The following is a 27,049-nucleotide window of genomic DNA, read 5'->3' on the forward strand; positions in this document are numbered from 1 at the left end:
TTCTAAATTAATTATTATTAAGAAAATGTGTATGTTTCTATTTGTGGTGTTTGTATTGTGTAATCTAATATCAATACTTGACCTATAGAACTGAACTATTATAATTATGACTGAAAAAAATATACATCACAAATGTTCATAAGTTAATGTTAAAACTAATCCAAAAACATAAATCGTATTCTATATCTAATCCTAATATATTTTGAAGGTTGGTTGATTGACCTCACAAATGAAGATATCAGCAATGTGAAGGAAAATAACATTAGAGGAATTATCTAAGCTAACAGAGTATGTTAATAATGTAAAAGATTGGATGACCAATAATTTTCTCCAATTAAATTCGGATAAGACAGAGATATTAATTATTGGACCAAAAAACACTACACAGAATCTTGTAGATTACAATCTGCAACTAGACGGATGTACTGTTACTTCCTCTACAGTCAGAAATCTGGGTGTCATATTAGACAGCAATTTGTTTTTTGAAAATCATATTTCCCATGTTACAAAAGCTGCATTCTTCCATCTTATAAACATTGCCAAGCTACGAAACCTGTTATCTGTTTCTGATGCAGGAAAGCTAGTTCATGCATTCATGACCTCTAGACTGGACTATTGTAATGCACTTCTAGGTGGTTGTCCTGCTTCGTCAATAAACAAGCTACAGGTAGTCCTAAATGCAGCAGCTAGAGACCTTACCAGGTCAAGAAAATATGATCATATTACCCCAATTTTTTTTACAGTCTCTGCACTGGCTACCTATTAAGTTTCGTATCAGTTACAAAATATCATTACTTACCTATAAGGCCCTAAATGGTTTAGCTCCTGCGTTCCTAACTAGCCTTCTACCACGTTACAACCCATCACGCACCCTAAGGTCACAAAACACTGGACTTTTGGTCGTTCCTAGGATAGCGAAGTCCTCTAAAGGAGGTAGAGCTTTCTCACATTTGGCTCCCAAACTCTGGAATAGCCTTCCTGATAATGTTCGGGGTTCAGACACACTCTCTCTGTTTAAATCTAGATTAAAAACACATCTCTTTCGCCAAGCATTCAAATAATGTATCTCTTTAATTGTGAGTGTAGTTGCATCTGATCAAATGTGCATGTTTATTCATTAGCTTGGGTTAAACTAATTTTACTTTGTTGGATCAGCAGTTATGCTAATGATGTCTCTATTTGTCTCTCTGTTTTGCGTAACTAGGATTTACACAAGCTCCAGTCTGGATCCAGAACACCTGAGAAGAGATGATGCTGACCCTCAGAGGACCTCAGATGATGCTGACCCTGAATCAACACACATAACATAACAGATATCGCTACAAATGTGACTGCATCATATAATAATTATTAATAATTAATAAAATTAATAATGTTAATTGTCTGGCTGACTATGTCTTGTATTAATGTTTCTAAAAATCCTGTCATACGTGCACAAACACACAAAAGTGACTTTCTGAACACTAGTAGCTTACAGCGGCACTGATATCTGAGTTTGAGCAAAACAGCCAAAAATGTACAGTCTGACATCTATATAAATTGACAGATCTTTTGAGTTTTGAGCAGATGATGGACTCCTGTGGAGCTCTTGATTTACATCCTGCCTGAGATCATTTAAATACATACAAAACAACATGCAAATAATCAGCGAGCAGACTGATGGAGTGGAAATCATGAACTAAAGGTCTATGGGTTCATCTAGAGCAGGGGTGTCAAACTCAATTCCCTCCAGGTCCGGAGCGCTGCTGAGTTTTGTTCTGACACAGAAACCATGTACTTTTCTAATGAGCCTGAATCACTTGATTGATGGGATCATGTGTATATAATAAGGGTTCTGGCCCTCCAGGAATTGAGTTTGACACCCCTGATCTAGAGCTACTTTAGTTAACATACTGTACATCAAGTCTATATACAGAAGATATTATGACATACAATATAATCCTAAATTGTACACAAAACAAAAGCAGTTTTCTACAGCTGTCTACACAATGTTTTTGGTGATTTGTATAGTTGTTACAAGAATTTCCATCTGATACATCTGGTGATATATTTTTCTATTTATCTTTGTCTTTCTCTCGCTTGCTTTTAGGTGAATCCTCCCTAATTGGGCGTAAAAAGACGCACCTGCTGATTCATCACCTGAAGTCCAGCATCTTTTGTAATATCAGGATGTAAAGATCTCTGATTATCTAGACCTTCATTTTTCTTTGAGTTAATTGTTGTTTTTGTTGTTTTAAATCCCGATTTCTTTCTTTCTCTTAAGTTTTGTGAACTGGCGAGTGTGCCACTATTTTTTTGTACCTTGTAAATATTGTAAATAGTACAGTTTTCTTTCAAGCTCAAGTTCAGGTTGAGCTTTATTGTCATTCTGCTACATGTTTGGACATACAGTAGAACGGAATGTCGTGGCTCACAGGTCCTTCATAAATACAACAATGAAGTAAAACCTATAATAACCTATACCTAAGTATAAACCTAAACAAATCTAACCTACTGACAGATTTTTACTATACATATTCTACAGGTGCAAAAAAAAGTTGAATCATTGCACACAAACTGAAATAGTTTTTTGTTTTAATTCTGATGGTTATGACTTAAAGCTTAGGAAAATTACAAATTTAGTATCTCAAAATTTTTTATATTTTCTAAAAGATCAATCAATCAATAAAAAAAAAAAAAAAAAAAGATTTAAAACCATGAATGTTCAAGATTTCCAAAGAGAGTTTAATTATATGCAATCAATTGGTTGGGGCTCCGTTTGCATGAATTACTGCTTCAATGTGGCATGGGATGGAGGTGACCAGCCTGACATTGCTGAGGCGTTATTGAAGCCCAGGTTGGTTTGATATCAGTCTTCAGCTCCTCTGTATTGTTTGTCAGATGTTACTTATCTTTCTCTTCACAATAAGCCATTGATTCTCTGTGAGGTTCAGGTCAGGTGAGTTGGCTGGCCAAGCACATAATATCATGGTCATCAAAACTATAAATGAAATTACAGAAGTAATTAAAGATAATTTGAAAAAATTGAAAAATGAAAAATATAACTTGCATTATATATAAGATCACTTAAACTTAGGGACTCAATTACAATATAAAAAGAATAAAATAAATAGACAAATTGCAAAACAACTGAAGTTGGACACAACTAAGACAACCAAAGAAAATCAGGAATCAATTATTTTAACACAGTCTAATTAAACATATTATGAATGCAACAAAACAGACAAACACGCAATCTGTAAGAGGCCAAATATTCAAACAAAAGGGTGACTCTTGTTGGACGGGTCCAACCACGCGACCTTAACCGAAACCACACAGAAACACAATACAAGTCAATGTAGAACAAGACAGCAGCGATATCCTCACTGCCATCTATACAAAAGAACAATTATTAACATAAAAAAAATCTAATAAACAAAATGAGAAAACAAACATCCACTCAACCACCAACAGCTGAGGTAACCTGGATAAATCTGAATGTTTAACATTAACTGAAATAAAACACAGATTGAGACTCACACTACATCCATGGTTGATAAGCAAACAGAATACATCAATGCGTACCTGGAGGAAGACAGATGCTCATTCTACAGCAAAGCAGAACCACAATCAATGGCACAGAAACAAGCACAAAGCACAGGATCGACTGCATCCAGCTGCTCTCTTAACAAGACGAGAGATGCACATGCAAATCAACTAAAAACTAGAACCAAAATAAAGCAAACGGATATCATACAGGACTTTAAACCACCTGAAGTGACCAACAGTCACACTTAGCTGAAGCACAGGAAAAAAACTACCTCCTGGATATATGGTGGCTGCCTAGTTAACATACAGTACACCAGTTACTTTTATAAGTCCTCAAACAGGCACCAACCAATAATTTCAAGAAAATGCCACCCAAACCATTCACTATCCTTACCTATCATGCGGGTTTGAAAAGAAATGTCTTAGTCTTACCTAGCTTCAAAAGAAAAAGATGAACTCTTCCCTTACTCCCTCTCCAATGTCCGGAATATCATTCCATACTAACCAGCTGCCTACCTGACTTATTGTTTAAGTCCACCCATGGTTGCTCGGCGTGGCCAGGTTTATTTTTAAGTTATGAGCTCAATTTTGTTATTGTGGAATCATTTGTAGATAGGAGAATGCCAATTATTTTGAAAATTTGTGTTGTCTCCTGTGTTTTAATAGAGAGGGAGTAAGGGAAGAGTTCGTCTTTTTCTTTTGAAGCTAGGTAAGACTAATACATTTCTTTTCAAACCCGCATGATAGGTAAGGGTAGTGAATGGTTGGGGTGGCATTTTCTTGACGTTATTGGTTGGTGCCTGTTTGAGGACTTATAAAAGTAACTGGTCTACTGTATGGAATCATACTCCGGACATTTTTCAAAAGGAATTGCAAATTGTATTTGCAATTGCGTTTTCAATTTTTGAACGCATAAAATGTGAAATTATCCAAATGCAAATTAAAATTGTGCATTAAGTGAGTGCCAAATTTAAAATGGAAATGCAAAGTCCGTTTGCAATTGTGTTTCCCATATCTTATGAGCTATGAGCCTGTCATATTTATACAGCAATATTAATTACCAATTTTTCTTCACTCTCTCTGCACTGCACATGTAAAGTGCCAAAACTAAACTGGAATCGCAATTCCTTTTGCATTTGAATTTCCAACTTCTACACGGAAACCTGTCAATCAAGTGACAGGGGTGGGGCCATTTTATTGGGGAAACAGTTCGATTCCATTTGATTTTTGGCAGTTCACATGCACAGTGTAGAGAGAGTGAAAAGGCAAATGTGGTAATAAATATTGCTATTTAAATATGACAGGCTCATAGCTCGTAAGATATGGGAAACACAATTGCAAATGGACTTTGCATTTCCATTTTAAATTTGGCAGTATGCATTTCCATTTTCAATTTGGCGTTTGCTTGAACGAGAATGCAAACAGTAATGCGCGATTTGTATTTGCGTTTGGATTATGCCACATTTTATGCGTCCACAAACTGAAAACGCAATTGCAAATACAATTTGCAATTCCTTTTGAATTTTGTCTGGAATATCATTCCATAGGTTAGGGCCCCTTCAAACGGTAACTGGAAACACACGCCATGTTCGACTATCCCAGTCACAACGTCTGACTTCAAGTGTATGTGATGGAGAGGAACACAATCACACCCCATGTATTAGTACGTCAGAATTGGTGTGCAAATTCTGCGAGAAGGGAAGCAACACCTTCAGGATTAAAGATTGCAAAGACTGAACCAGTATCTCATAAGATCACATCAGGTTGATGATCTGTGTCGGACGTGGAAACAGTACCAGTATGAATGAAAGGCTGCATGGACTTATTCTTGATTACAGATATAGTTTTTTTTGTTTTGGTCTCCACAAGGATAAAATTTCCCATAAAACTGTGTGTGTGTGTGTTTAATTTGATTGAATTTACATGAGAATAGAATAATTGATACATTCACTCCACATGAACTGTTACTGTTACTTTCCATGTCAAGCTGACAATGATAAATAAAGTTAAACACGTTTCTTATTTTTTAAACATGCATTCTTATTTTGAATATCTTCTTAATCACACAAGTTTTTTAAACTATTCATCCAATTGCTTTCATTCAGATCTTCTATATATTGATTTTATTTTACTTTATCACAGTGATTTTTGTCATTCAGTATAATCTTCTTGAATGATAAAAGAATACAGCCTCATACAGGAAAACACAACACTACAAAACACCATTGTTATGTTGATTTAACTTTTTTATTTTTCAGATGATTACTTTTAGGAGATTATCTTAATTTGAACCAACACTAAAAATTTAACTCATGGATGGATGCATGATATAGCATAAAACACAAACAATCAAAAAACAAACTAAAAAAAAAGCAACAAATATCCACCCCCCTTACAAAACAAAAACAAACAATCAAACTACATTTTAATTTGCATTTTGCCAGATTTGTTTAGTAAATCAGACTTGACCTGAGAGGTGTGCTGAGAAAAGCATTTTTGGAGTTCCTATGATGTTTGAAATATATTCAGCAAGCTGCCAGTCAGGATTTCCTAAGGGTGGAGACTCAAGCTGCTAAGAGAAATACAAATAAAAAGAGGGATTTATGGTACAAGAGACAGCAGAAGGGGAAAATTACACCCTTGTCACAGGTATCTGGTTAATGGTCTTTAAAAACAAAATGGAGGGACTCTCTTATCTGTTCTTACTTTTAGGTGAGTAAAAATGACACGCATCAATCAAAGGATGTAAATTATAGATGCTGTTTAGCTATTCTTTATGAAATATTTAAATAATCAAATGCAACCTACAATTGATGGACATCAGAAAAATAAATGTAATATTTTGTTTTTATAACAGGTGTCTTTTCCATTGAGGGGAGTTCAGAAAACTTGGAAGGTAAAAAGTATTGGTTACACTTTAGTATAGGCTCCAATTCACACGAATAACTAGTTGCTTATTAGCATGTCTTTTATTAACATTTTGGCTGATTATTAGCAGGGCCGGCGCGTGCCTATATTTAGGGCGGCAGCTCAGCCAGGGCGGCAAGAGTGAGAGAAGGCGAGGGAGAGAGAGAGAGAGAGAGAGAGAGAGAGAGAGAGAGAGAGAGAAGGCGAGAGAGAGAGAGAGAATTATTAAATTATTTGTTTGTTTCACATAGGTTACAATTATGGCACTTCAACAGATTTTTTAGTAGCTATAAAAAAAATAAAATAAAAAAAAACAACTTTACATTTCGCCCTATTAGTAGGTCTATATATGCATGCATGCAAAATACTTTACTGTATATTCAAAAATGTCAAAACTAATAAAATATAATAAAATTATCTGGTCATGAGTAATCGCCTCCGTGGAAGAGCGCTTTTCGCTGCTTAGAGACCATGGCGCCCATGGTATTTGGATTTTTATATGACATCGCATCTCTCAAATAGTTCTTCAGGATTGCTTAGGACTGGAAAAGGCCCTGACTCATGGAGACTCGCGGGATGTTGATGGGCATGAATTGTTTGAAGAGCTGACTGCTTTGGGTGGACACCTGGTTGCTGGATCTAAACCACTGGATGCGCTTAAATTCATCTGTGAAAAAGGGATGGAAAACAATTTTCCAAATGTTTTTGTAGCATTGAGAGTGCTTCTCATTCTCCCCGTCACTGTGAGCTCTGGAGAACGCAGTTTCTCAAAGCTTAAACTGATAAAAATTATCTCAGAAGTAGCCTAAGTTTAAACTCGAGGACGCAATCAAAGCGTTTGCCGCTGCGAAAGCCCGACGCGCACGCTCCTGAAATGTAGGTGTGTGAATGTGTGTATCAGTCAAGAAAAAATCGAAACCTCCAGTTTTGTGAGCTAAAGAGTTGTGTGCATATGTTTAGTTTTATTCTGTACACTATCTATTAGCATAAAACATTGCAATGCATAAAACAAAATGCATTGTGTCCCCTTTCACCTTTTTGCAGAATGAAAAAAAACTCTGAAAACATGCTTGCACGTTTTTATTTTAGTGTAATTTCATAGATAAAAAAAAGTTTTTTACATGAATCTTTAAGGTGGGGGCGGCACGATTGTGCTCTGCCTAGAGCGGCATTTGAGCTTGCGCCGGCCCTGATTATTAGTGCTTATAATGTACATATAATGCATGACATTAACAACTAAACTTAACAACTACCTTATAAACTATTAATAAGCAGCAAATAAGGAGTTAATTGAGGCAAAAGTCATAGTTAATGGTTAGTTAATAGTGAGAATTGGACCCTAGAATAATGTGTGACCAAAGTAGTAACTAAGGTTCCACTAATTAACATGCATAAACTAACATTAACCAATACACAACTGTGTTAATGTTGGTTAATAAAATACAACTGCAAAGTTAGTTCATGTGAGTGCAGATACATTAAACATATTAACTTCAAATATTAATGTAGTAGTAAATGTAATTAAGTGTCTTGGGTTGGAATATAATATTTGAAACCAATTAGAATGTACTGAAATTTCACACATTTGAGTCTTGACCCTCTGTCTCTTTAAATGTTTTCAGAGAATTTGGCATTAAAAGGAACAGCTGTACAGTCATCCACATATTCCACCTGGGGAGCTTCAAACGCCATCGACGGCATCAGATACGCTCCAGGTTTAGCCTCAAGTTGCTCCCACACAGAATACGATCTCAGCCCGTGGTGGAGGCTGGACCTGCTGGATTCTTATCACATTTACAACGTGACCATCACCAACAGAGCCGACTGCTGCTCGGAGCGCATGACTGGAGTTGAGATCCGCATTGGAAACTCTCTGGAGAACAACGGCAACAACAATCCCAGGTGAAGTTATGAAAACAGTTATGAACGTGTCAGGAGAACTGGATTTGAGCAGGTCAGCTGATTGTGTCATGGTTTCTCTCTTTCTCTCTGTAGATGTGGTGTCACTTCACTTGTCCCAGCAGGCAGTTCTGTCAGTTTCTCTTGCGGGGGAATGGAAGGTCGTTATGTTAACATGTACCTCCCTAACATCCAGGAGTATCTCACCCTGTGTGAGGTGGAGGTTTATGGAACAGGTAATTTCTAACACCTCATTCTAGATTGTTAAAGTGTGGACACATTAGTGAAATTTAATGTGGAAAAAAAATACGTCCATTGTCCGTTGTCAGTAGAGTAGAGATGTATGATGAACAGAAATTAACAATCAACTATTTTAAAGGGGTCATGTGATGCATTTTCTAGTTTTCCTTTATCTTTGGAGTGTTACAAGCTGTTTGTGAACAGATAAGATCCCTGAAGTTGCAGACTAAAATCACAAACCCAAAGAGATAGTATTAATAAAAGTTAAGACTGGTCCACTCCCTCCTAAAACACCTTGTTTAAACATGCCCTCACATGTCTACAAACTGTTGGAAGATTTGCATAAAGCCGGCAAAATGTCACGCAAAGAAAGAAGGAGTAACCTTGATTCTCGCTGTACTATTATTGCCACGGCTGTGTGTTTTGTTGTGAAAGCTAAACTACTTTTTTGATCTTCCAAAAGAGGACACAACTAAAAATCAGTGGTTAAGTTGTATTTGCAGCACTCTTCCAGAACAGTTGAACACAGATATTTAAGTTTTACGAAGGACTCTTTCCTGACTTAGGAGAGTAGCCTTCAATGCTGGTGTAACGGAGGGCAGCGAGTAGGTGCTGTGCAGGTAAACCTCACCCCGGTCGCAAGAGACACACTAGCGACACACCAGTGGCTGCAGTCATTTAGCCTCCTTGTTAGAGCGTCTGCCTCCAACGCCGGAGACCCAGGTTAAAGGTCCACTCAGAGCGAGTGTGAGGACCCAAGAGAGAGGGGTTACACCGGCTGCTCTTACTCACAGCCTGTATCTATGTTTTAATATTTAAAGAATTTGCCACTGATGATTCAAACGCAAGAAGAGAAGTGTAGAGTAGCACTTGTTGTTTGTCGTTTCTCTGTTCACAAATAACAGGAAAAATAGCATTAGTGCCCCAAATGGTAGCACTATATTTCAGATTCCTTTGAGGGTGTGTTAAAATTCACTCATTTTTCATCTCAAGCTCATCTTCAAAATAAAACATTAGTTTAAATGTCAACTGAGAAAAACTATATCTTTGTTATTGTACACACTAAATTTTTTTAAAAATAGCCAAAACAGTAACCCAACTATGGGTTGGTATAGCACCTTCCCATCTGTGGGTTATTTCGTTATTTCAACCCAATGAATTGGGGTAAAATCCAGTTGGGATAAAAATTGCCAAAAAGTTGAGTTAATTATTTATATTAATTAACATCATTATTTTTTTTTTTTATAAAACACAATATATATTATGAAACTACTTTTTTGTCAATTACAGATTTTATTTAGACCAGAACGCAAGGGCACTTTAGCATCGGACCTTAAAGGGGCAGGGGCTCGAAACCCGCACAGCGCCCCCCCTTGCCATTTCTCTGATCACAAATGCAGACATGGTCATTATATTTATGCAATGTTTTATGCCATATGTCCCCTTTAAAATGTAAATAACACTGAGAAAAGATCGAAACATAAATTCTAATTATATTATTGAGTAATTATTGAATGTGTCATCCTTTGAGTGCAGTACTGAATATATATATATATATATATATATATATATATATATATATATATATATAATATTTTTTTTTTTTTTATCTAGACTCTTGTGAAGACTTCATATGACCCAGCACCTGTGAGTAGATGATGCCTACACTGCAAGGAATCCAGACACAAAATTATGACATTTTCATTGGTTTAAAATGAACACAAAGTTTGCAATGCGAATGCATATCTGGTATTTGTAAATACTATAATTTGATTTAGATTTCAACTGTTCTTTCTGATACAAGTTCATATAAAGACTATTCTGATTTTGTAACAGAAAAGCGTGCATTTTCTGTAAAACTGCTTTGAAACAATATGTGTTTTGAAATGTGTTATACAAATAAATGTGAATTAAACTGAATGAGCCATTGCATTGTTGTCTCCGAGGGATTGTTGAAAGTTTCAATATATATATATATATATATATATATATATATATATATATATATATATATATTGTTTTCGCGAATGAATCATTCAATTTAACCAGTTCTTCTTGAACCAGTTCACCGAATCAAACTGAATTGCTTGAAACGGTTCGCGTCTCCAACAAGCATTAATCCACAAATGTCTTAAGCTGTTAACTTTTTTAACATGGCTGACACTCGCTCTGAGTTAAAATTAACCAATATCCCAGAGTAATTCATTAACTCAAACAGTACACTGACTGAACTGCTGTGAGAGAAGAGAGAACTGAAGATGAACACAGAGCCGAGCCAGATAACGAATGAAAGATTGACTCGTTCTCGAATCAAGAACCGGTTGCATCGGTTTTTCGGATATCCAGTAGTGATGGGAAGCTCGGTTCTTTTCGGCGAACCGGTTCTTTCGGACAGTTCGATTCGATAATATCATTGACGATGATCGCCCTTCATTCAATATTAGCATAGAATCAGTTCAGAATCAATCCCCAAAAGAACCAGTTTGGTTCAGACGCGCTGTGTGTCAGTCTGCTTCACGCTGAATCACGCATGCGCAGTAGGCACAGCTCATCGGTTCTCGAATCGGACGCGTCTGAAAGAAACGGTTCTCGGTTCAGTGTACGAATAAATGACGAATAAATTCGTAATTATTATTGTTCTGTGTAGTTTGAAGAGAAATATTTTTTAATCTTTATCCCGGATATATATATATATATATATATATATATATATATATATATATATATATATATACATATATATTAATCAGGAAGAGGGTGGGGGGCGGGGGTCAAGGCGTTTTTTGGCACCCTGACGCCGCTGGTGAGCGTGGACAACGTTTCAAAATACAATTCGGATGTATGACTGAGTATTTATATGCCAAATATCTTACTTCCAAGTTCTGAGAGTTTTTTTTCCATTGTGGCTCTTCATGACGTAGATGAGGGTGGAACTCCTTATATGGGCATTTCTTCCAGAAAACTGCCCCCACATATCAGCTGGAGTGAGAGCAAGATCGCGTCCATCAACAAGCTTCATCTGGTGGAAGTGCTGCACAGGACTTGCTCAGAAAGAATGTCTCCAAAGAAGTGAGTTTTTGGTTGTAAAGGAATGAACTTTGTTTATCTTCCTAAAGATGGAAAGATGGGGGCAAGTGCACACACAGCAGCTTCTCTCTCTCCCATCAAAACGGTGCTTTTTTCTTGTGAGTTGCAGTGTTTTTGTATGTCTTCGTAGCATCTACCTGTCTTGAAACACACATACAGTTGTGAGCAGGGCTGTGCACAGACATTTTGAGGGGCAGTGGTCCAAACCAAAAAAGGTGTACTATGGAGGGTGTGCTTGTTACAACTTATCCAGTTGTTACAAATATACAATTAAAAGAGAAGACAGCATACTCTGTAATCATTTCAGTCTGTATTGTAGATGCTTTGATAAGAGTGAGATCTACCTCATCTTCATAAAATAAAGTAGGGGAGAGTGTGGTAAGTTGACCCGCCCCCTGTTTATTGACAACTGTACACTTTTACTCTCATGTGACCATGTATTTTGGAACCACCCATCATTTCTGCCAGAATGTGAAAAGAAGAAACACATGAGAGGAATGCAAGGCACCCATTTACTTTAACATTTTTTTTTTTTGCATAACAGATTCAATTGTTACATCAAAGATATTTTTTTTTCAAGTCTAAAACTATTTATGATACATATAGGTGATTTGACAATGCATAAAGCCATGCAAATCATTTAGCTAAATATTAGCCTGAACTTGTAAGCAACAACTGCTATTTGTTCCAAAATGGCAGCCATGGTGCAAAGTGGGCCAAATATTGTGGGTTAAATTGTGTAAGCATTTTAACTTACCCCACCATAAGGCACTGTAGTAAAGTTACATCTCTGAAATATAAACTGGCATTTTAATGTGATATTATTGGTTTAGTTTATCATGAATACATATTTTCTTTGATAGGGACAGTGTTCGGTGTCCTTCTTTGATAAGTGCTTTTCATCACATTACAATCAGATATATCTTTCCACCTGTAGTCCCATAATGGCCGACAAACTTTAGTCTGTTTTTAGGAAGGGTAGAACTTTGGTGTTCAACATATTGTTGTTAAAATTAACTTAATGAAAAGAAATATGACTGTTTGTAAAAGGAAATTATTAAATTTGTTAATTATTATTATTATTTTCATTTCACATTGGTTTGAATCAGATTTGGTCAGATGGTCATTCGCATAGTAAGATCAGCTGAGAAGATTGTTGGTGTCTCTCTCCTCTCCCTAAAGGACATTTATCCCGCCACTGCATCACAGGTGATCCCACCCACCAGTCACACAGCTTCTTCAGTCTGCTGTCATCAGGGAGGAGAATGTGGAGTCTCCAGGCTTGGACCAGCAGTTGTGTGTCTTCATATATCCAACTTTGATAAGTTGGATATATGAAGGATGCAGTGCTACTCTATAGATTAACATACTCAAGATTAATATGAGATTGGGTTAAACTGGGTGTAATGCCCCCTTTAAACTGCTCTGAAATGGAAAAAAACAGCTTTCAAGTAGTGACGATACATCAGTGTGGAAAAGCCTGAAAGCCAAGATCTGTGAAGAGGATGTATGCAAAGTCTTTAGAAAGCAGGAGATAAGGAAAGCCAAAGGCCCAGACAGTGTCTCTTCAGCATGCTTTAAATCCTGTGCTGTCCAGTTATCATCCATCTTCACACTGATCTTCAACAGATCCCTGGTGCTGTGTGAAGTTCCCTTCTTCTTCAAACACTCCACCATCATCCCTGTACCCAAGAAACCAAAAATCATTTTGCATTTTGACCCTGTTTTTAATCTAGATTTAAACAAAGAGAGTGTGTTTTAGGCCCAATCCAAATTATACCCCTTAGCCCTTCCCCTTTGTCTTGATTCTCTTTTGGTTGGAGGGGTAGGGGTAAGGTGAAGGGCCAGATAGCCCTTCAAACAAAGATTTTTCGGGACCACACTTCAGACGAAGGGGTATGAAATACTGAAAACATTGTTATAAATTAAAGCAGCACCTCCCCCTTTACCTTTTGGACGTGGCTCATGTTTATAACAGTAATATTTGGCGGTACTCATTTAAAACAATGAATTCATCAGATTTTAGTAAGGTCAAACAGAGCACATCTAGATTATGATCAGTGATCATATCATTTACATAAAGTTATTTCGTAGAAAGGGACCTGATATTTTATAAGCCAAGCTTTAGCATTTATCTGTATTACGCCAGTTTTTTATTTGTTGAACCTCAATGAAATTGTTACTCCTAAATTGGTTAGGATGTTTTTTGTATTTTCTAGCTTGGGGAACAGACACAGTCTCTATAGTGTGATATATAGGTGAAAGAGTCTCTATGTGCTGAGAATTAACTGACTTCATATGTTGTGCTTATTTTGCACAGCTTATCAGTGAACATGGGCTCAGTGTAGTTAATGTTGCTCCATGTGAAAGCATGCAGGTGATGGAGATTTACTGCTGATTACAGAACAGGCTTTATTGACAAGATGTGCATTAAATATATCATGCGATTTATCGTGCAGCCTTAGTATGTAACTATGGTGCCCTGAGAAGGGAAAGAGACATTTTGTCCTCTAGAGGTCACTATGGGAAAATGCCCATAGCGATCTTTAGAGTATGCAGATCAAAGATTCCGTGAAAGGCATCTTTCTATGCATGTGCAGAAGCAGAAGGAGCTAAGCGATACCCGTTTTTTCAAAGCTGTGTAATGAAAAAACACAGCACATTCTTCAAAACAGTCTTCTGTAAGAGTAATCTATAATAGCATAAATTAATAGTAACTGTCAGTATATAAGAAAATAGTACGATTAAGACCGTCCACATAGCCCATGTCCAATACAATTAAATTCAATTACAATTTATTGGAATCTGATCTAAAAATTGTCTAGCATCTCTCAGCATGTACTGTCTTGCATCAGTTCACATCAATACACTTTCACACCAATTAATAAACAAACATTACAATAGACAACTAAATGCAATATATATATATATATATATATATATATATATATATATATATATATATATATATATATATATATATATGTATATGTGTGTGTGTGTATGCGCTACATAAACATGCAGCTACAGTGCATTAGTGTAGTCTTTTCTAGTTCCAAATCTGTTAAAGAACTTCACCTGCTGTGTACTAGCATCTACAGTAGCTACATAGCTAGACATATGTGGTGGGATGACCTTAAGGGGTCAATAGTAACCAGGCGAAAGGGGCCATTATGCTACTTTGACAAACAGGCAAATTTTTATTCAGACAGGTCAAAAGTATTGAAACATCACATCACCAATCTTTGATGCAAAAACTCACATGAAAACAAAATCAAAAGGAATAAATAAACAAAAGAAACCAACTATATATGACCACAGGTTAACTAAAAAGTGAAGACAGAAGTGGCACGAGCAAAAGTGTTCTCACAGCAGTCAAGCTCATGGCAATCACACTGCAAACCTACAGAAAAAAACAAACCAAGATAAAGTGATCAAACCACCACACAATCCCAGCCACCTCACCACCGCCATCCACACAGTGAGGGCAACTCAGTGGTCACCATTGGCTTAAGAAACCAAAACTGAACCTAAAAAAGAAAAGAATAAACAACTTAATTAACAGTGGGCAATGCAGGTGATACAAACCAAATCAGCATTTTAACACAATCACTATTAACCCAGATTCTTTGGGGCCAACTCTCTCCTCTGACCCTCTGGGTCTCAAATTCACAGAACAAAAGAAATAAACCAATAATAACAGTTTTAAATCTAAAGTAAACAGTAACCGTGCATCCCTCTAACATCCACTATTTTTGACTGGGACAGTCAGGCAACAATCAGGCAGTCAATAATCCAGCCACAACACTCCTTAATCGGTACATCATATGTTCAGTTCTCAACGAAGCTCCAGCAGTATTTAATATAACTACTTTCTGCTTCCATTCTTTTAAGTGCTCTATCTTTCTAAATCTGCCACAACATACCAAAAAAAAAAAAAAAGAAGACAATCTTCACCACCTCCTTATATAATGCCAGGGCTGCTTGGAATTGTAGTGCCCAAACCATGGTCCAATTACACATATTTTGAAGTGACTTGGCATTGATTCTAAATTACCATCTTAAAGATGTTTTCTGTATGTCTAGGGGTGGCGAACATCGGTCATGGAGAGCCACGGCCCAGCAAGGTTTGCTTCAGCCCTAATCAAACACAACTGAACAAGCTAATGAAAGAGCTTAAACATGAAAAATGAAAAAAACACATGATGAGCTGTTGTTTCAAAGCTCAAGACACTAGTACAGATGCAATCATAGTGTGCTTTTAAATATGTTCGTGTTCTTCTGAGTCAGCAATTTGAGAACATTTACATTTACATTTACATTCACGTTCATGGTTTTTGGAACAGGCTTTCAAAGCAAACGACTCAAAGAAAACTCATCGGGTATAAGAAAAACATCTAAGAAGTGAACAGCAGTTTGAAGCAAATGGCAAAAGGGACAAAGATTTACTACATTGCTATATGAACAACTAAGGTGAATATTAACATTTTAAAGATGATCAGAGACAGATCTTCTCATCATGTCAGAACAGATGCAGGACTGTGTTCGTGTGATTTCAGGTAGTTTTGACAGGCAGCTTTCATGCATAAAAAAACAAAATGCAAATGACTTTTGATCTTGAGATGTTCATAAGAAGAGAAAGAAAAGACAAACTGAAACATGGCAGGTGCAGCAACATGCAGTATGACAGATCTAGACTGGAGAAATGGTCATATGAACCACTTCTGTGGCACTGTTTTCGGAGCTTGACAGTTTCAGTTCTCATTAACTTCAAAACCTCATCCATGGTGTTTCACTGAAAGAATGTCATACAAGTAAGAATGATATGGAATAAAATTTGTAACACAGTTAAAGTAAAAATGTAGTACAGCTGAATTTAAATACAAAAATAAATACAAATGTAGCTCAGGAAGATTGTCCCCCAGTTTTCTCTCAGGAGAGGACAGCTGACAAACTGTTTGGTGGATTTTGCTATTGCTGTTTACATCAATATTCAATGTTAGCATGTCAACATGAACTTCATCCTTTGACTTGCTTCAGATAAAAGTGACCACCACAATTTCAACACTGACATTTTTCGACACTGACATCACTAAAAGTTGAAGTTGCATGTTATCATTATTTTCAGTAAAAATGTGTGTGTATAAAATCTTTCCAGCACCAGTCAAAGTGAAAAGTGGGAGGGGAGACAGTATCATGTGACTGATATAAAATTAAACTAATGTGTTTCTCTCAGGGAAAACATTCATTCAAACTTCCTCAAATGAAAGCAGAAAGAATCACAAACCTCCTGAAATGAACATGAGGGACTTCTACAAGAGTCTGTGTTTTTTACTGGGTAAGTAAAACACAATCTGTTTAATATCTTAATGACCTTCAGTCTGCTTTTTTAATATTTTCTAAATACCCTTAAGCAATATACTTTTACTTGAGATGCTAATTACATAAGTCATTAATACATGATTTTAGAAGTCATACAAAATTTTACCCAACTGGCAAATATTTGTAAAGTATAAATCTAACAGAACACATGTTTATATTCATAAGAAAAATCTATTTAAGTTGCAAAATACTTATCATTCTGTGTTTCTCATTTTAAGGCTTTTTCTCAGTTCAAACGGAGGCAGAGAAAGAAGGTGAGATTTTGTGAATTAAACACTATTTCATCTTTTATTAGTGAGTTTGTACTGCTGTGAAACATTTTCAGACATGTGGTAAAAACTCATGGACTTAAATAGCCCGACAGGGCTATAAATACTTGTAAAAAATAATTATAATTGTAAATAAGGTTTTCTTTTGAATTATTCCAGTGAATGTAGCAACATGGGGAACAGCCAATCAGTCAACATTATATTATGACTGGTATGCCGAAAATGCTCTGGATGGGTCGAACTACACCTGTAGCAGTACTATGTGGGAAAGTGACCCGTGGTGGAGACTGGACCTGATGAAGACGTACAACGTGAACATAGTGACCATCACTGACGTACCCGACTGCTGTGTAAACGGAGCAGAGATTCGGGTTGGAAATGTTTCTTCAAATGTTTCCAGTAACCCTGTGTGAGTTCCTCTGATATATACTTATATACAGATTCTGCTCAGCTGGTTTCAGGCTTTCGAGGGGTGAACATATGTATGCAAATCCTACAAAACCTAAAATATAAAATATTGAGAGAGCCTTCTGTTATGTGCGCCGGAGGCTCAACCCTGGACAACACCAGCACTATTTTACCCCTGTAGCACCCCCAGTAGTACTCTTGTGATAGAAGTCTGACCGTAGTTCTTTTAGGATCTGATATCTGCTCATATGTATGATATTTTAATAAGAGCAAAATATGAAGATTGCAGGTGTTCTCAAATGATCATACAGTAGTAAAGAGAAACAAATTAACTGAATGCAATATGTGCTTTATAATAGTGCTGTCAAAGGAAAAAAAAAATATCACACATTTTTTTTTTCTGAAATTGTGAATTCTAAATGCATGGTGTGTATGGTCTGCTATGCCCACAAGAGGGCTCAATAATCAATTATAAACTAAATCAAGCATCTTGTGTAAGTGCATCAGTAACCTGAGAAAATAGGCTTCAACAGATAGCGTAATGTTTGTACTACATGAACACAAAATAGCAAACTGACATTCAGAAACAATTCACTCACCCCTCGTCATAACATTCTTGAGAAAACTTCTCGTGATGGCAAAGAATGCATGTGCGTTCTCAAATTAGATGTTGAGGAGTGAAATAGCAACCGTTTCTCACACAATTGCGTGATTGAATAATTTCACCTCTGACACTCCAGAAACCAAAGAATGGCCACACACTTTTAAGATATTTGGTGTAAGCAAGATTCTCTCTGAATCTGAGTCTTTTTCTGTCATTTTCAAATGAATAATGCACCCATTAGTGATGGCCACTTTTGAAACACTGCTTCATGAAGCTTTGAAACCTTTGCAAATCTGTAATGCCATATCAAAATGCCAAAATCATGTGATTTCAGTACAAGAGGCTTCGTTACATCATTACTGTTTCAAAATGTCCTCCTTGGGGGAAGTGGGGTGGGGGGGTGTCTCTGTGAACCCGTAAATCATGTGAGTTCACTGAAACTGCCCTGCAGCTGTGAACCACTGCGACAGAGTCTATGGTTATACAATCTCAGATCAGTCTGATCAATTTGTAGACATTTTTGATGATACATCAGTGTAATTAAAAGGATGAGTAGTAATTAATAGTATCTTACTGGCCTGTTTAGACAAACTCTCTCTATAAAACAAACAAAGCAAGCCCTTGCAAATTAATAATAGTAATTTTAAAGATGCATAGGCCTATTATACAGACACTTCTTTTTTAATGGTATTTTATTATTTTGTTTGCATTTACTAATACTAATATATTATGCTTTCTAAACTGCCAGATCGCGTCACACAAGCAATTCCCTTAGAGCACGAGACAGGGTCTTTAGTGATCACAGACTGTATAGAAGCCACCCCATTACAATCAAGTACATCACTGTACATTGTGTCGGGACAGAAAGTTAGTAAATTCTCTCAGTAGAGGGTTAATTTCATTACAAAATTCCTTTCTGAAGCATCACGCAGTCTAAAGCAAGGGTAAAGCAACTGGGTGCCAATAGCGTTACTGCAAGGGGGTCCGTCAATTAATTTTTGATCACAAGTAGTTTTTTTCGTAATAAAATAAAATAAAACATAGGTAAAAAAAGAAAAAAAAAAGAATATATATATATATATATATATATATATATATATATATATATATATATATATATATATATATATATATATATATATATAATATACAGGTCCTTCTCAAAAAATGAGCATATTGTGTTAAAGTTCATTATTTTCCATAATGTAATGATACAAATTTAACTTTCATATATTTTAGATTCATTGCACATAATTATTTGAAGGTTGACTTTTTTTTGTTTTAAAAACACTTTTCTTTTATTGGTCGGATGAAATATGCTAATTTTTTGAGATAGGAGTTTTGGGTTTTCATGAGCTGTATGCCAAAATCATCAGTATTAAAACAATAAAAGACCTGAAATATTTCAGTTGGTGTGCAATGAATTTAAAATATATGAAAGTTAAATTTTTATCATTACATTATGGAAAATAATGAACTTTATCACAATATGCTAATTTTTTGAGAATGACCTGTATATATATTACAGATGCTAGTCATATAATTAGAATATCATCAAAAAGTAGATTTATTTCACTAATTCTGTTTAAAAAGTGAAAATTTTTGACACTGACATTCATTGACACCTTGTACAAAGAGGGCAAGACACAAAAGGTCATTGTAAAATAGGCTGGCTGTTCACAGAGCTCTGTGTCCAAGCGCATTAATAGAGAGGTGAAGGGAAGAAAAGGATCTGGTAGAAAAAAAGTGTACAAGCAATAGGGATAAACGCACCCTGGAGAGGATTGTGAAACAAAACCCATTCAAAAATGTGGGGGAGATTCACAAAGAGTGGACTGCAGCTGGAGTCAGTGCTTCAATAACCACTACACACAGACGTATGCAAGACATGGGTTTCAGCTGTCGCATTCCTTGTGTCAGGCCACTCTTGAACAACAGACAGCGTGAGAAGATTCTCGCCTGGACAATAAGGACTGTACTGCTGCTGAGTGCTGATGTTCTCTGATGAAAGTAAATTTTGCATTTCGTTTGGATATCAGTGTCCCAGAGACTGGAGGAAGAGAGGAGAGGCACAAAATCCATGTTGCTTGAGGTCTATATATATATATATATATATATATATATATATATATATATATATATATATATATATCACATTGTCAATTGTAATTAAATATAAACAACTTGAAACAAAAGGAGCACCCTCAGTGCATACTACAATTATACACTTTTACAGATTTAGCAAACACTGCATTGCGTCAGCAATGGGCCAGGCAGTGCTTTAAGCGGACATACTCATGTTGCTCCTTGGCAAAGCCCCGGCCCCAGTCACCTGCTGGTACAGATCAAAATAGAGGTTAGAACTATTGGGGGTGACTCACCATCTTTGGGGCACCATCCAGGTGGCGCTGAGATGGTGACATGACACGCCGAAACTTCTCTTGTGTCGCCGTGCACACAGGTGATTAGCAGCTTCGCCTTGGTTTTGGCTTGTGAGGGCAACTACGATGTGGCAAGCTCGAGTTCTGTTTCCCCTTGTTGGGAGGCCATGTGCTCCATAATTTGCTGCTGGCGGATGCTCACCTCTGTAAGGTGTTTCAGCAGCTATTCCATCGTTTGGGGAGGAGCACCACCTGGGGAAACAGAAAGTGAACGTGAACCAACAAAGACAAAAGAAAAAAAAATGTCCGGATCAATCCAAGTGGGGTGATACTGAATGTGGAGGGGTCACTTGTCATTGACTTCTTCACTGCTATACCCGCATTCTCCACCATTGTGACAGGGTGAAGAAACACACGACATGAGGATGTAGGTAAGTTCCCCGAAGGGTGGATTTTATTGGCAAGGGTGAAGGGAAACAAAAGGCTAACATGAGGCATTTTGGTGCTCGGTGCTCAGCTTCTCTCTCTCTCTCTTCTTGTTGTGGTGCACTGTGCTGTGTGGGTCCGTCCTCTCCTTCCATGATGGGGCTGGTGGTCACACACACTGCTATCTGTGGGCACAATAGAAGGGATGGTTAGCCGAGTCTTGTGGAGACATCTCTCACCTCTGTGTTCGTTTGCCGGGTTTATAAAGCCAGAGCTTGATGGGGCGCAGGTGTGGCCGCTAAGCATGTTTACATGTTTACAGCCTGGTTCAAAAATTATTTTGGTCAATATAGCTAATTTAGAAATTCATGACAACTGTGAGGTGGGTGAATTCATATGTTTAAATTATATTTAAAATAATTAAGGGCATGGCTTGAGCGACAGGTGGATCGCCACTGCTGACACTCCAGTTAAGCTAGGTGGGCGTGGCTTCAGAAACCTCCTACAGCCTTTTTTTTGATTATCCATGATTGACGAATGGTAACACACTGCAAAGATGGCGATGGCCCGCTCCACCCACTTAGAATTAAAAAAATGTTCTTCAGAAAACTACTGGTGACGTGACGTACACTATGTTCATGTTTTATTGAGTCTATGGTGCAAATAGGCCGACCTTGTTGGCAGAGTTTATCAACACTAACTCTGACCACCAACATCTGAATATAAAATGATAAAATATACATCTTGTTGTAAAAGAAAGAGTTCATCATCACTCTTTCATCTTTCTCCAGATGTGCTGTAGTTTCTAATATCCCAGCAGGAGCTACCTACAGCTACTCGTGTGATGGGATGGAGGGACGTTATATCACTGTTAATATTCCTGGAGATTCAGTATCTCACTGTCTGTGAAGTGGGAGTCTATGTGATTTTTCCAGGTAATTCAAGCTACTTAACTATCTGGTCTAAATCTTCTCCGGGTGAATTTGATTTTTTAAGAAATTCTCATTTCATTAAAGTGGTTTTTAATATAGTTCCAAATAAATGAGCCAGCTGCTGGTTGGTAAAGTCATCATCATGTCTGTGCAGCTGTCTTTACTGGACCAGCCTGAATTAAAAGATTTTATGATGCTATTTGAGCACATCAGAACATTTATGGGACAGTTTATGTCAGATTTTATAGCTGATTTTGTGTTATGTTTTATGTTATTTAAATGCGAGTGTGACAGCCAGTTTTTGAGTTTTCAGGATTTCTCCATTCAGGTAGATAGGACTTTTTCTCAAATGCCTGATTGAAGATAATCTCCCCTCAAAACAGGTTAAAGGAGTATAAAATGTGCATACTAAAACTGTTTCTTGCAACTATGACATCGTCCAGGTAATTTGGCAACAGAAAGAAACGTCACACAATCATCAACCAATGGCAGCTTGATCTCTGAACAGGCCATTGATTTCAATCCAGGATTCACACAACCGTCATCAGCATGTTCCTCAACCAATGTTCAGACTAACCCATGGTGGAGGGTGGATCTGAGTTTTATTTACAGAATAAGTATAGTCGTAATCACAAACAGACTAGACTGCTGTCCTGAACGAATAAATGGAGCGGAGATTCGCATCGGAAACTCTTTGGAGAACAACGGCAACAACAATCCCATGTGAGTTTATCTTTTAGTGGCTTAAAATCCTTAAAAATCCCTGAAAACACATATAAAGAAAGATAAGAAGTCTTAATTATGTTTTCGTGGATTCTCTTTAGATGCACTGTGATTTCTAGCATTCCAGCTGGTGTTTTCTCCACCTACATTTGTAACGATATGGAGGGTCGATACGTGAATCTGATCATTCCTGGAGATTCAAGGATTCTTACTCTGTGTGAGGTGGAGGTCTATGGAGAAGGTGTGATCAAACAGATTTAATGTTTTGGGAAACGGCTACTAACTGTCACACCTGGAGACATTTAATGTGTTTTTGCCCGTGACCCAGTTTCTGTCTTTCCGTGTTTGGTTTGATTAGTTCCCAGGTGTGTCTATTATCTTCCTCATGTGTTCCAAGTCCCTGTTAATTTAATCATGCCATCCACCTGTGTTTCCCCAATTATCCTTTGTTCATAAGCCTTGTCCTTTTAGTTCTGTTTTGTCGGGTCTCCTCACTTGCCACTAACTTACGTGTGTCTATCGCTGTGCTCCATGAGTTGAATATATTAAAAGCCTTATTTCGTTTATCCTCGGCTCCGTGTTTCTTCCGGCAGCGTAAACCGTGACAGAAGACCCGACCTCAAAAAAGAAAGTAGAAAACTGCGTGTTTTTCCCTCCGTTTTGTTTTCGTTTGTTCTACAGTCTTTTCTTTTCGTAGTCTCTATGGATCCCCTCTATCGCCCCGAATTCCTCATCCTCCTGCTGAAGCAGGAAGGACGTTCTCTCGAGGACCATACCAGACAGTTTCTTCTATTAGCTAATGCCACCAGCTACCCGGACGACGCGCTCTGCACCTTCTACAACACCAGCCTGAACTCCAAGTGCAGAGCATTGTCGCCCGAAGATGGTCCTCGGGAGGATTTCGCCGCATTCGTGGAGTGGACTCTGGCGAGAAATGGCTCACCTTTCACCGTCTGCCCCATTGAGGATCTCGCCAGTCCCACTCCCGACCCAGAGACCAGCCAGCCACCATCTCGCTACACGGAGCCAGAGCCCACCGCAGCCGCAGAGCCCGAGCCATTCACCGACAGGGAGCCGGAACTCGAGAGCGCGACTGACCAGGTGTGTGAGCCGGCCACACCGTGCATCGTGGGAGTCCTCGTGGAGATCGAGGGCGTGGAGGAAAGCCCTGCCCACACTCCTGCGACTGAGGGTGAGCTGTATACAGTCTCTGAAGGTCATATGGAGCAAGTTCTGGATCTGATGGACTGGTCTATGGAGGTAATCCCTAATTTTCCTGTTTCCCCGCTGGTTCCGTCCAGCCCTGATTCCCCTGTATACCCTCTCAGTCTCCCACTCCTACCTCCTCCAGTCATTTCCTCTGCTCCATTTCCGCTGGTTCCATCCAGCCATGAATTTTCTGTTTCTCCGCTGGTTCCGCCCAGCCCTGAGTTTCCTGTTTCTCCGCTGGTTCCGCCCAGCCCTGAGTTTCCTGTTTCTCCGCTGGTTCCGCCCAGCCCTGAATTTTCTGTTTCTCCGCTGGTTCCGCCCAGCCCTGAGTTTTCTGTGTCTCCGCTGGTTCCGCCCAGCACTGAGTTTCCTGTTTCTCCGCTGGTTCCGCCCAGCTCTGAATCTTCTGTGTCTCCGCTGGTTCCGCCCAGCTCTGAATCTTCTGTGTCTCCGCTGGTTCCGCCCAGCTCTGAATCTTCGGTGTCTCCGCTGGTTCCGCCCAGCCCTGAATCTTCTGTCTCTCCGCTGGTTCCGCTCCCGCCCTGAATCTTCTGTCTCTCCACTGGTTCCGCCCAGCTCTGAATCTTCTGTGTCTCCGCTGGTTCTGCCCAGCCCTGAATCTTCTGTGTCTCCGCTGGTTCCGCCCAGCCCTGAATCTTCTGTGTGTCCGCTGGTTCCGCCCAGCTCTGAATCTTCTGTATCTCCTGTGTTCCCTCCCGGCCTCCCTCTCCCACCTCCTCCAGGACCTGCTGGTCCCTCTGCTCCACTTTCGCTGGTTCCGTCCAGTCCTGATCCTCCTGTCCTTCCTCCCATCCTTCTCCTCTCTCCTCCTCCTAGACCAGCCAGTTCCTCGTCATCCCTGCTGGTGCCAGTCAGTCCCGCAGCTCACCCTCAGTCCGCGCCATCGGGGCGCGGTGGTTCGCCGCTGGACTGCCAGTCTCCAGCTCCGCCTTGGCATGTTAAGGCCCTGTCTCCGCCTCCAGCCTCTGAGCCCTGGACTCCTCCTCGGTCCTTCGACCCAGCGGCTCCGCCTTGGCTCTTAGCTCCCTCGTCTCCACCGTGGCCTGTCATCCCACCTGCTCCACCGGGCTCCCTCGCCCCTTCGGCTCCACCTTGGTCAGTCGTCGACCATCCGCCGCCTCGGGACTCCACTCCTCCTGTTCCACCTCGTCTTTCCATCCCTCCGGCTCTGTCAGGCTCCTCCTTCCCTCCGGTTCCACCTCCATCCTCGGTCGCTCCGGCTCCACAGCGGTCTGCCAGGACCCCACCTCCGCCTTGGTCGCCTGAGCCTTCTGCTCCACCTAGGCCCTCCGGAACCTCGACGTCCCCCTGGCTCTGCGGCTGTGCTGCCCCATCTTGGGCTCCTCACCCACCGGTGCAGTCTCCGCCTGTCGGCCCCCTGGTGTCGTCGACCCCTCCTTCACCATGGCTCCTCCCGCCGTCGACTCCACCTTGGATCTCCGTCCTGGCTGGTCTCTGGTGCACCATCTGGCTCCTCCTGCTCCTGTCTCCTCCCTGGCTCCTCCCTCCGTCGTCTCCTCCCTGGCTCCTTCCTCCGTGGTCCCTGTCTGCTGGCCCCCTCCTGGGAGTCCGTCCTCCACCGGAACCTCCTCCCAAGTTCCCACCCACGCCTCCCTCGGTTGTTTCTACGGTGCGAGGACGCACCTACCGGGAGGGGGGAGTACTGTCACACCTGGACTCATTTAATGTGTTTTTGCCCGTGACCCAGTTTCTGTCTTTCTGTGTTTGGTTTGATTAGTTCCCAGGTGTGTCTATTATCTTCCTCATGTGTTCCAAGTCCCTGTTAATTTAATCATGCCATCCACCTGTGTTTCCCCAATTATCCTTTGTTCATAAGCCTTGTCCTTTCAGTTCTGTTTTGTCGGGTCTCCTCACTTGCCACTAACTTACGTGTGTCTATCGCTGTGCTCCATGAGTTGAATATATTAAAAGCCTTATTTCGTTTATCCTCGGCTCCGTGTTTCTTCCGGCAGCGTAAACCGTGAAACTAACAGCTTTATTATTATTTTTTATGCAATTTATTAGTTGAAAATGTGAAACTACAACAGTTGCATTCTCTCAGCTTTCAGTAGTTCACTACATGAAACAATTTTTTATTTGAGAAAAAGCTATGTCTTATTGCAAGTGAACCGGTTTTTAATTTAATTTAGGTCTAGGTCTTTTTTGTTGTTATTGTTTTACGTTATGTATTTTTCTCTGTATGTTCACTCTCATGTGCCCTTTCAGGTCCTTTACTGAAGAGAACTTTCCTGAAGATGAAACTGAAGTCCAGTTGGAGTCTGTCTGATCCTGCGGTGAGAGTCCAGCTCCTGTCACAGGTGAGAGAGCTCAGGAAACACAGATATCTGAGCTCACTGAGAGCACTTTTAAGAGATCTGCTCATTTCAGCTCCAGTCTGTTTTGGTGGAACGAGGGTTTTCTGACGTGACGCTGCAATGGACTCAACCGCCAGAACAGGAAGTGATGCGGAAGGAAGCTGCACCAGGTGAGTGTGCTCATACAAACACTGGAAAACTGAAAAGGAATGTTGATTTTCAATTCAAATGAAAATGCAAATATTATAAATGAACTGGAAAGTGATGTTTTTATGATTTAATGAACTTTTTTATTTGCAGCTAGATGTGCTGTCAGAAAGAGAAGATGATGATCATGATGATGATGATGATTGGGAAACCTAAACTCTCTTCGGTTCAGCTTTGATGTTTCTTTATTTACAAGCGTGAATGTTCTCCAGTCCTCAATGTTGATCACACTAAAGGTGTACATGAAAACTGATACAAATTGATTTCTGCAAAGCTGTGTTGAGCAACAAGAACAGTTGCTTTGATGACAATATATTATACATTATAAAATATTACATAGTTTCCAGCATGGGCTCAGAATACGTGGCCTAGAATATAGAATATGCATAGTCTATTCTGTTGTCAGTGCAGTTTGGTCACGTCTTGGGTGGGTCCTGTCCCTTTCCTGTCATGAATGTCATACCTGTTCTCTGCTCAGTTCTCCTGCTGCTTGCAGTGACTATTCCTTTTG

General features: G+C 39.1%; 1 protein-coding gene and 1 pseudogene across 1 annotated transcript; both read left to right on the plus strand.

Annotated features, from left to right (window-relative positions):
• The first annotated feature begins 6,906 nt into the window (after positions 1-6,906).
• Positions 6,907-10,298, plus strand: LOC113096407 (fucolectin-5-like). The gene is made up of 4 exons (XM_026261787.1): positions 6,907-6,918; positions 8,060-8,337; positions 8,431-8,570; positions 10,189-10,298. The coding sequence occupies exons 1-4, from the start codon at positions 6,907-6,909 to the stop codon at positions 10,209-10,211; spliced, it is 453 nt and encodes a 150-aa protein (XP_026117572.1). The 3' UTR covers positions 10,212-10,298.
• A 6,617-nt stretch (positions 10,299-16,915) lies between these two features.
• LOC113096408 (uncharacterized) lies at positions 16,916-26,694 on the plus strand (annotated as a pseudogene).
• The last annotated feature ends 355 nt before the right edge of the window (positions 26,695-27,049 follow it).

The sequence above is a fragment of the Carassius auratus genome, unplaced genomic scaffold, assembly GCF_003368295.1.
Source record: "Carassius auratus strain Wakin unplaced genomic scaffold, ASM336829v1 scaf_tig00215913, whole genome shotgun sequence".
NCBI lineage: Eukaryota > Metazoa > Chordata > Actinopteri > Cypriniformes > Cyprinidae > Carassius > Carassius auratus.

Bases quoted from the DNA above. Each gene is read 5' to 3' on its own strand.
- LOC113096407 (XM_026261787.1), top strand. The intron at 8,338-8,430 runs GTGAAGTTATGA...TTCTCTCTGTAG, and splicing joins AACGGCAACAACAATCCCAG to ATGTGGTGTCACTTCACTTG. The intron at 8,571-10,188 runs GTAATTTCTAAC...TTTTTTATCTAG, and splicing joins GGTGGAGGTTTATGGAACAG to ACTCTTGTGAAGACTTCATA.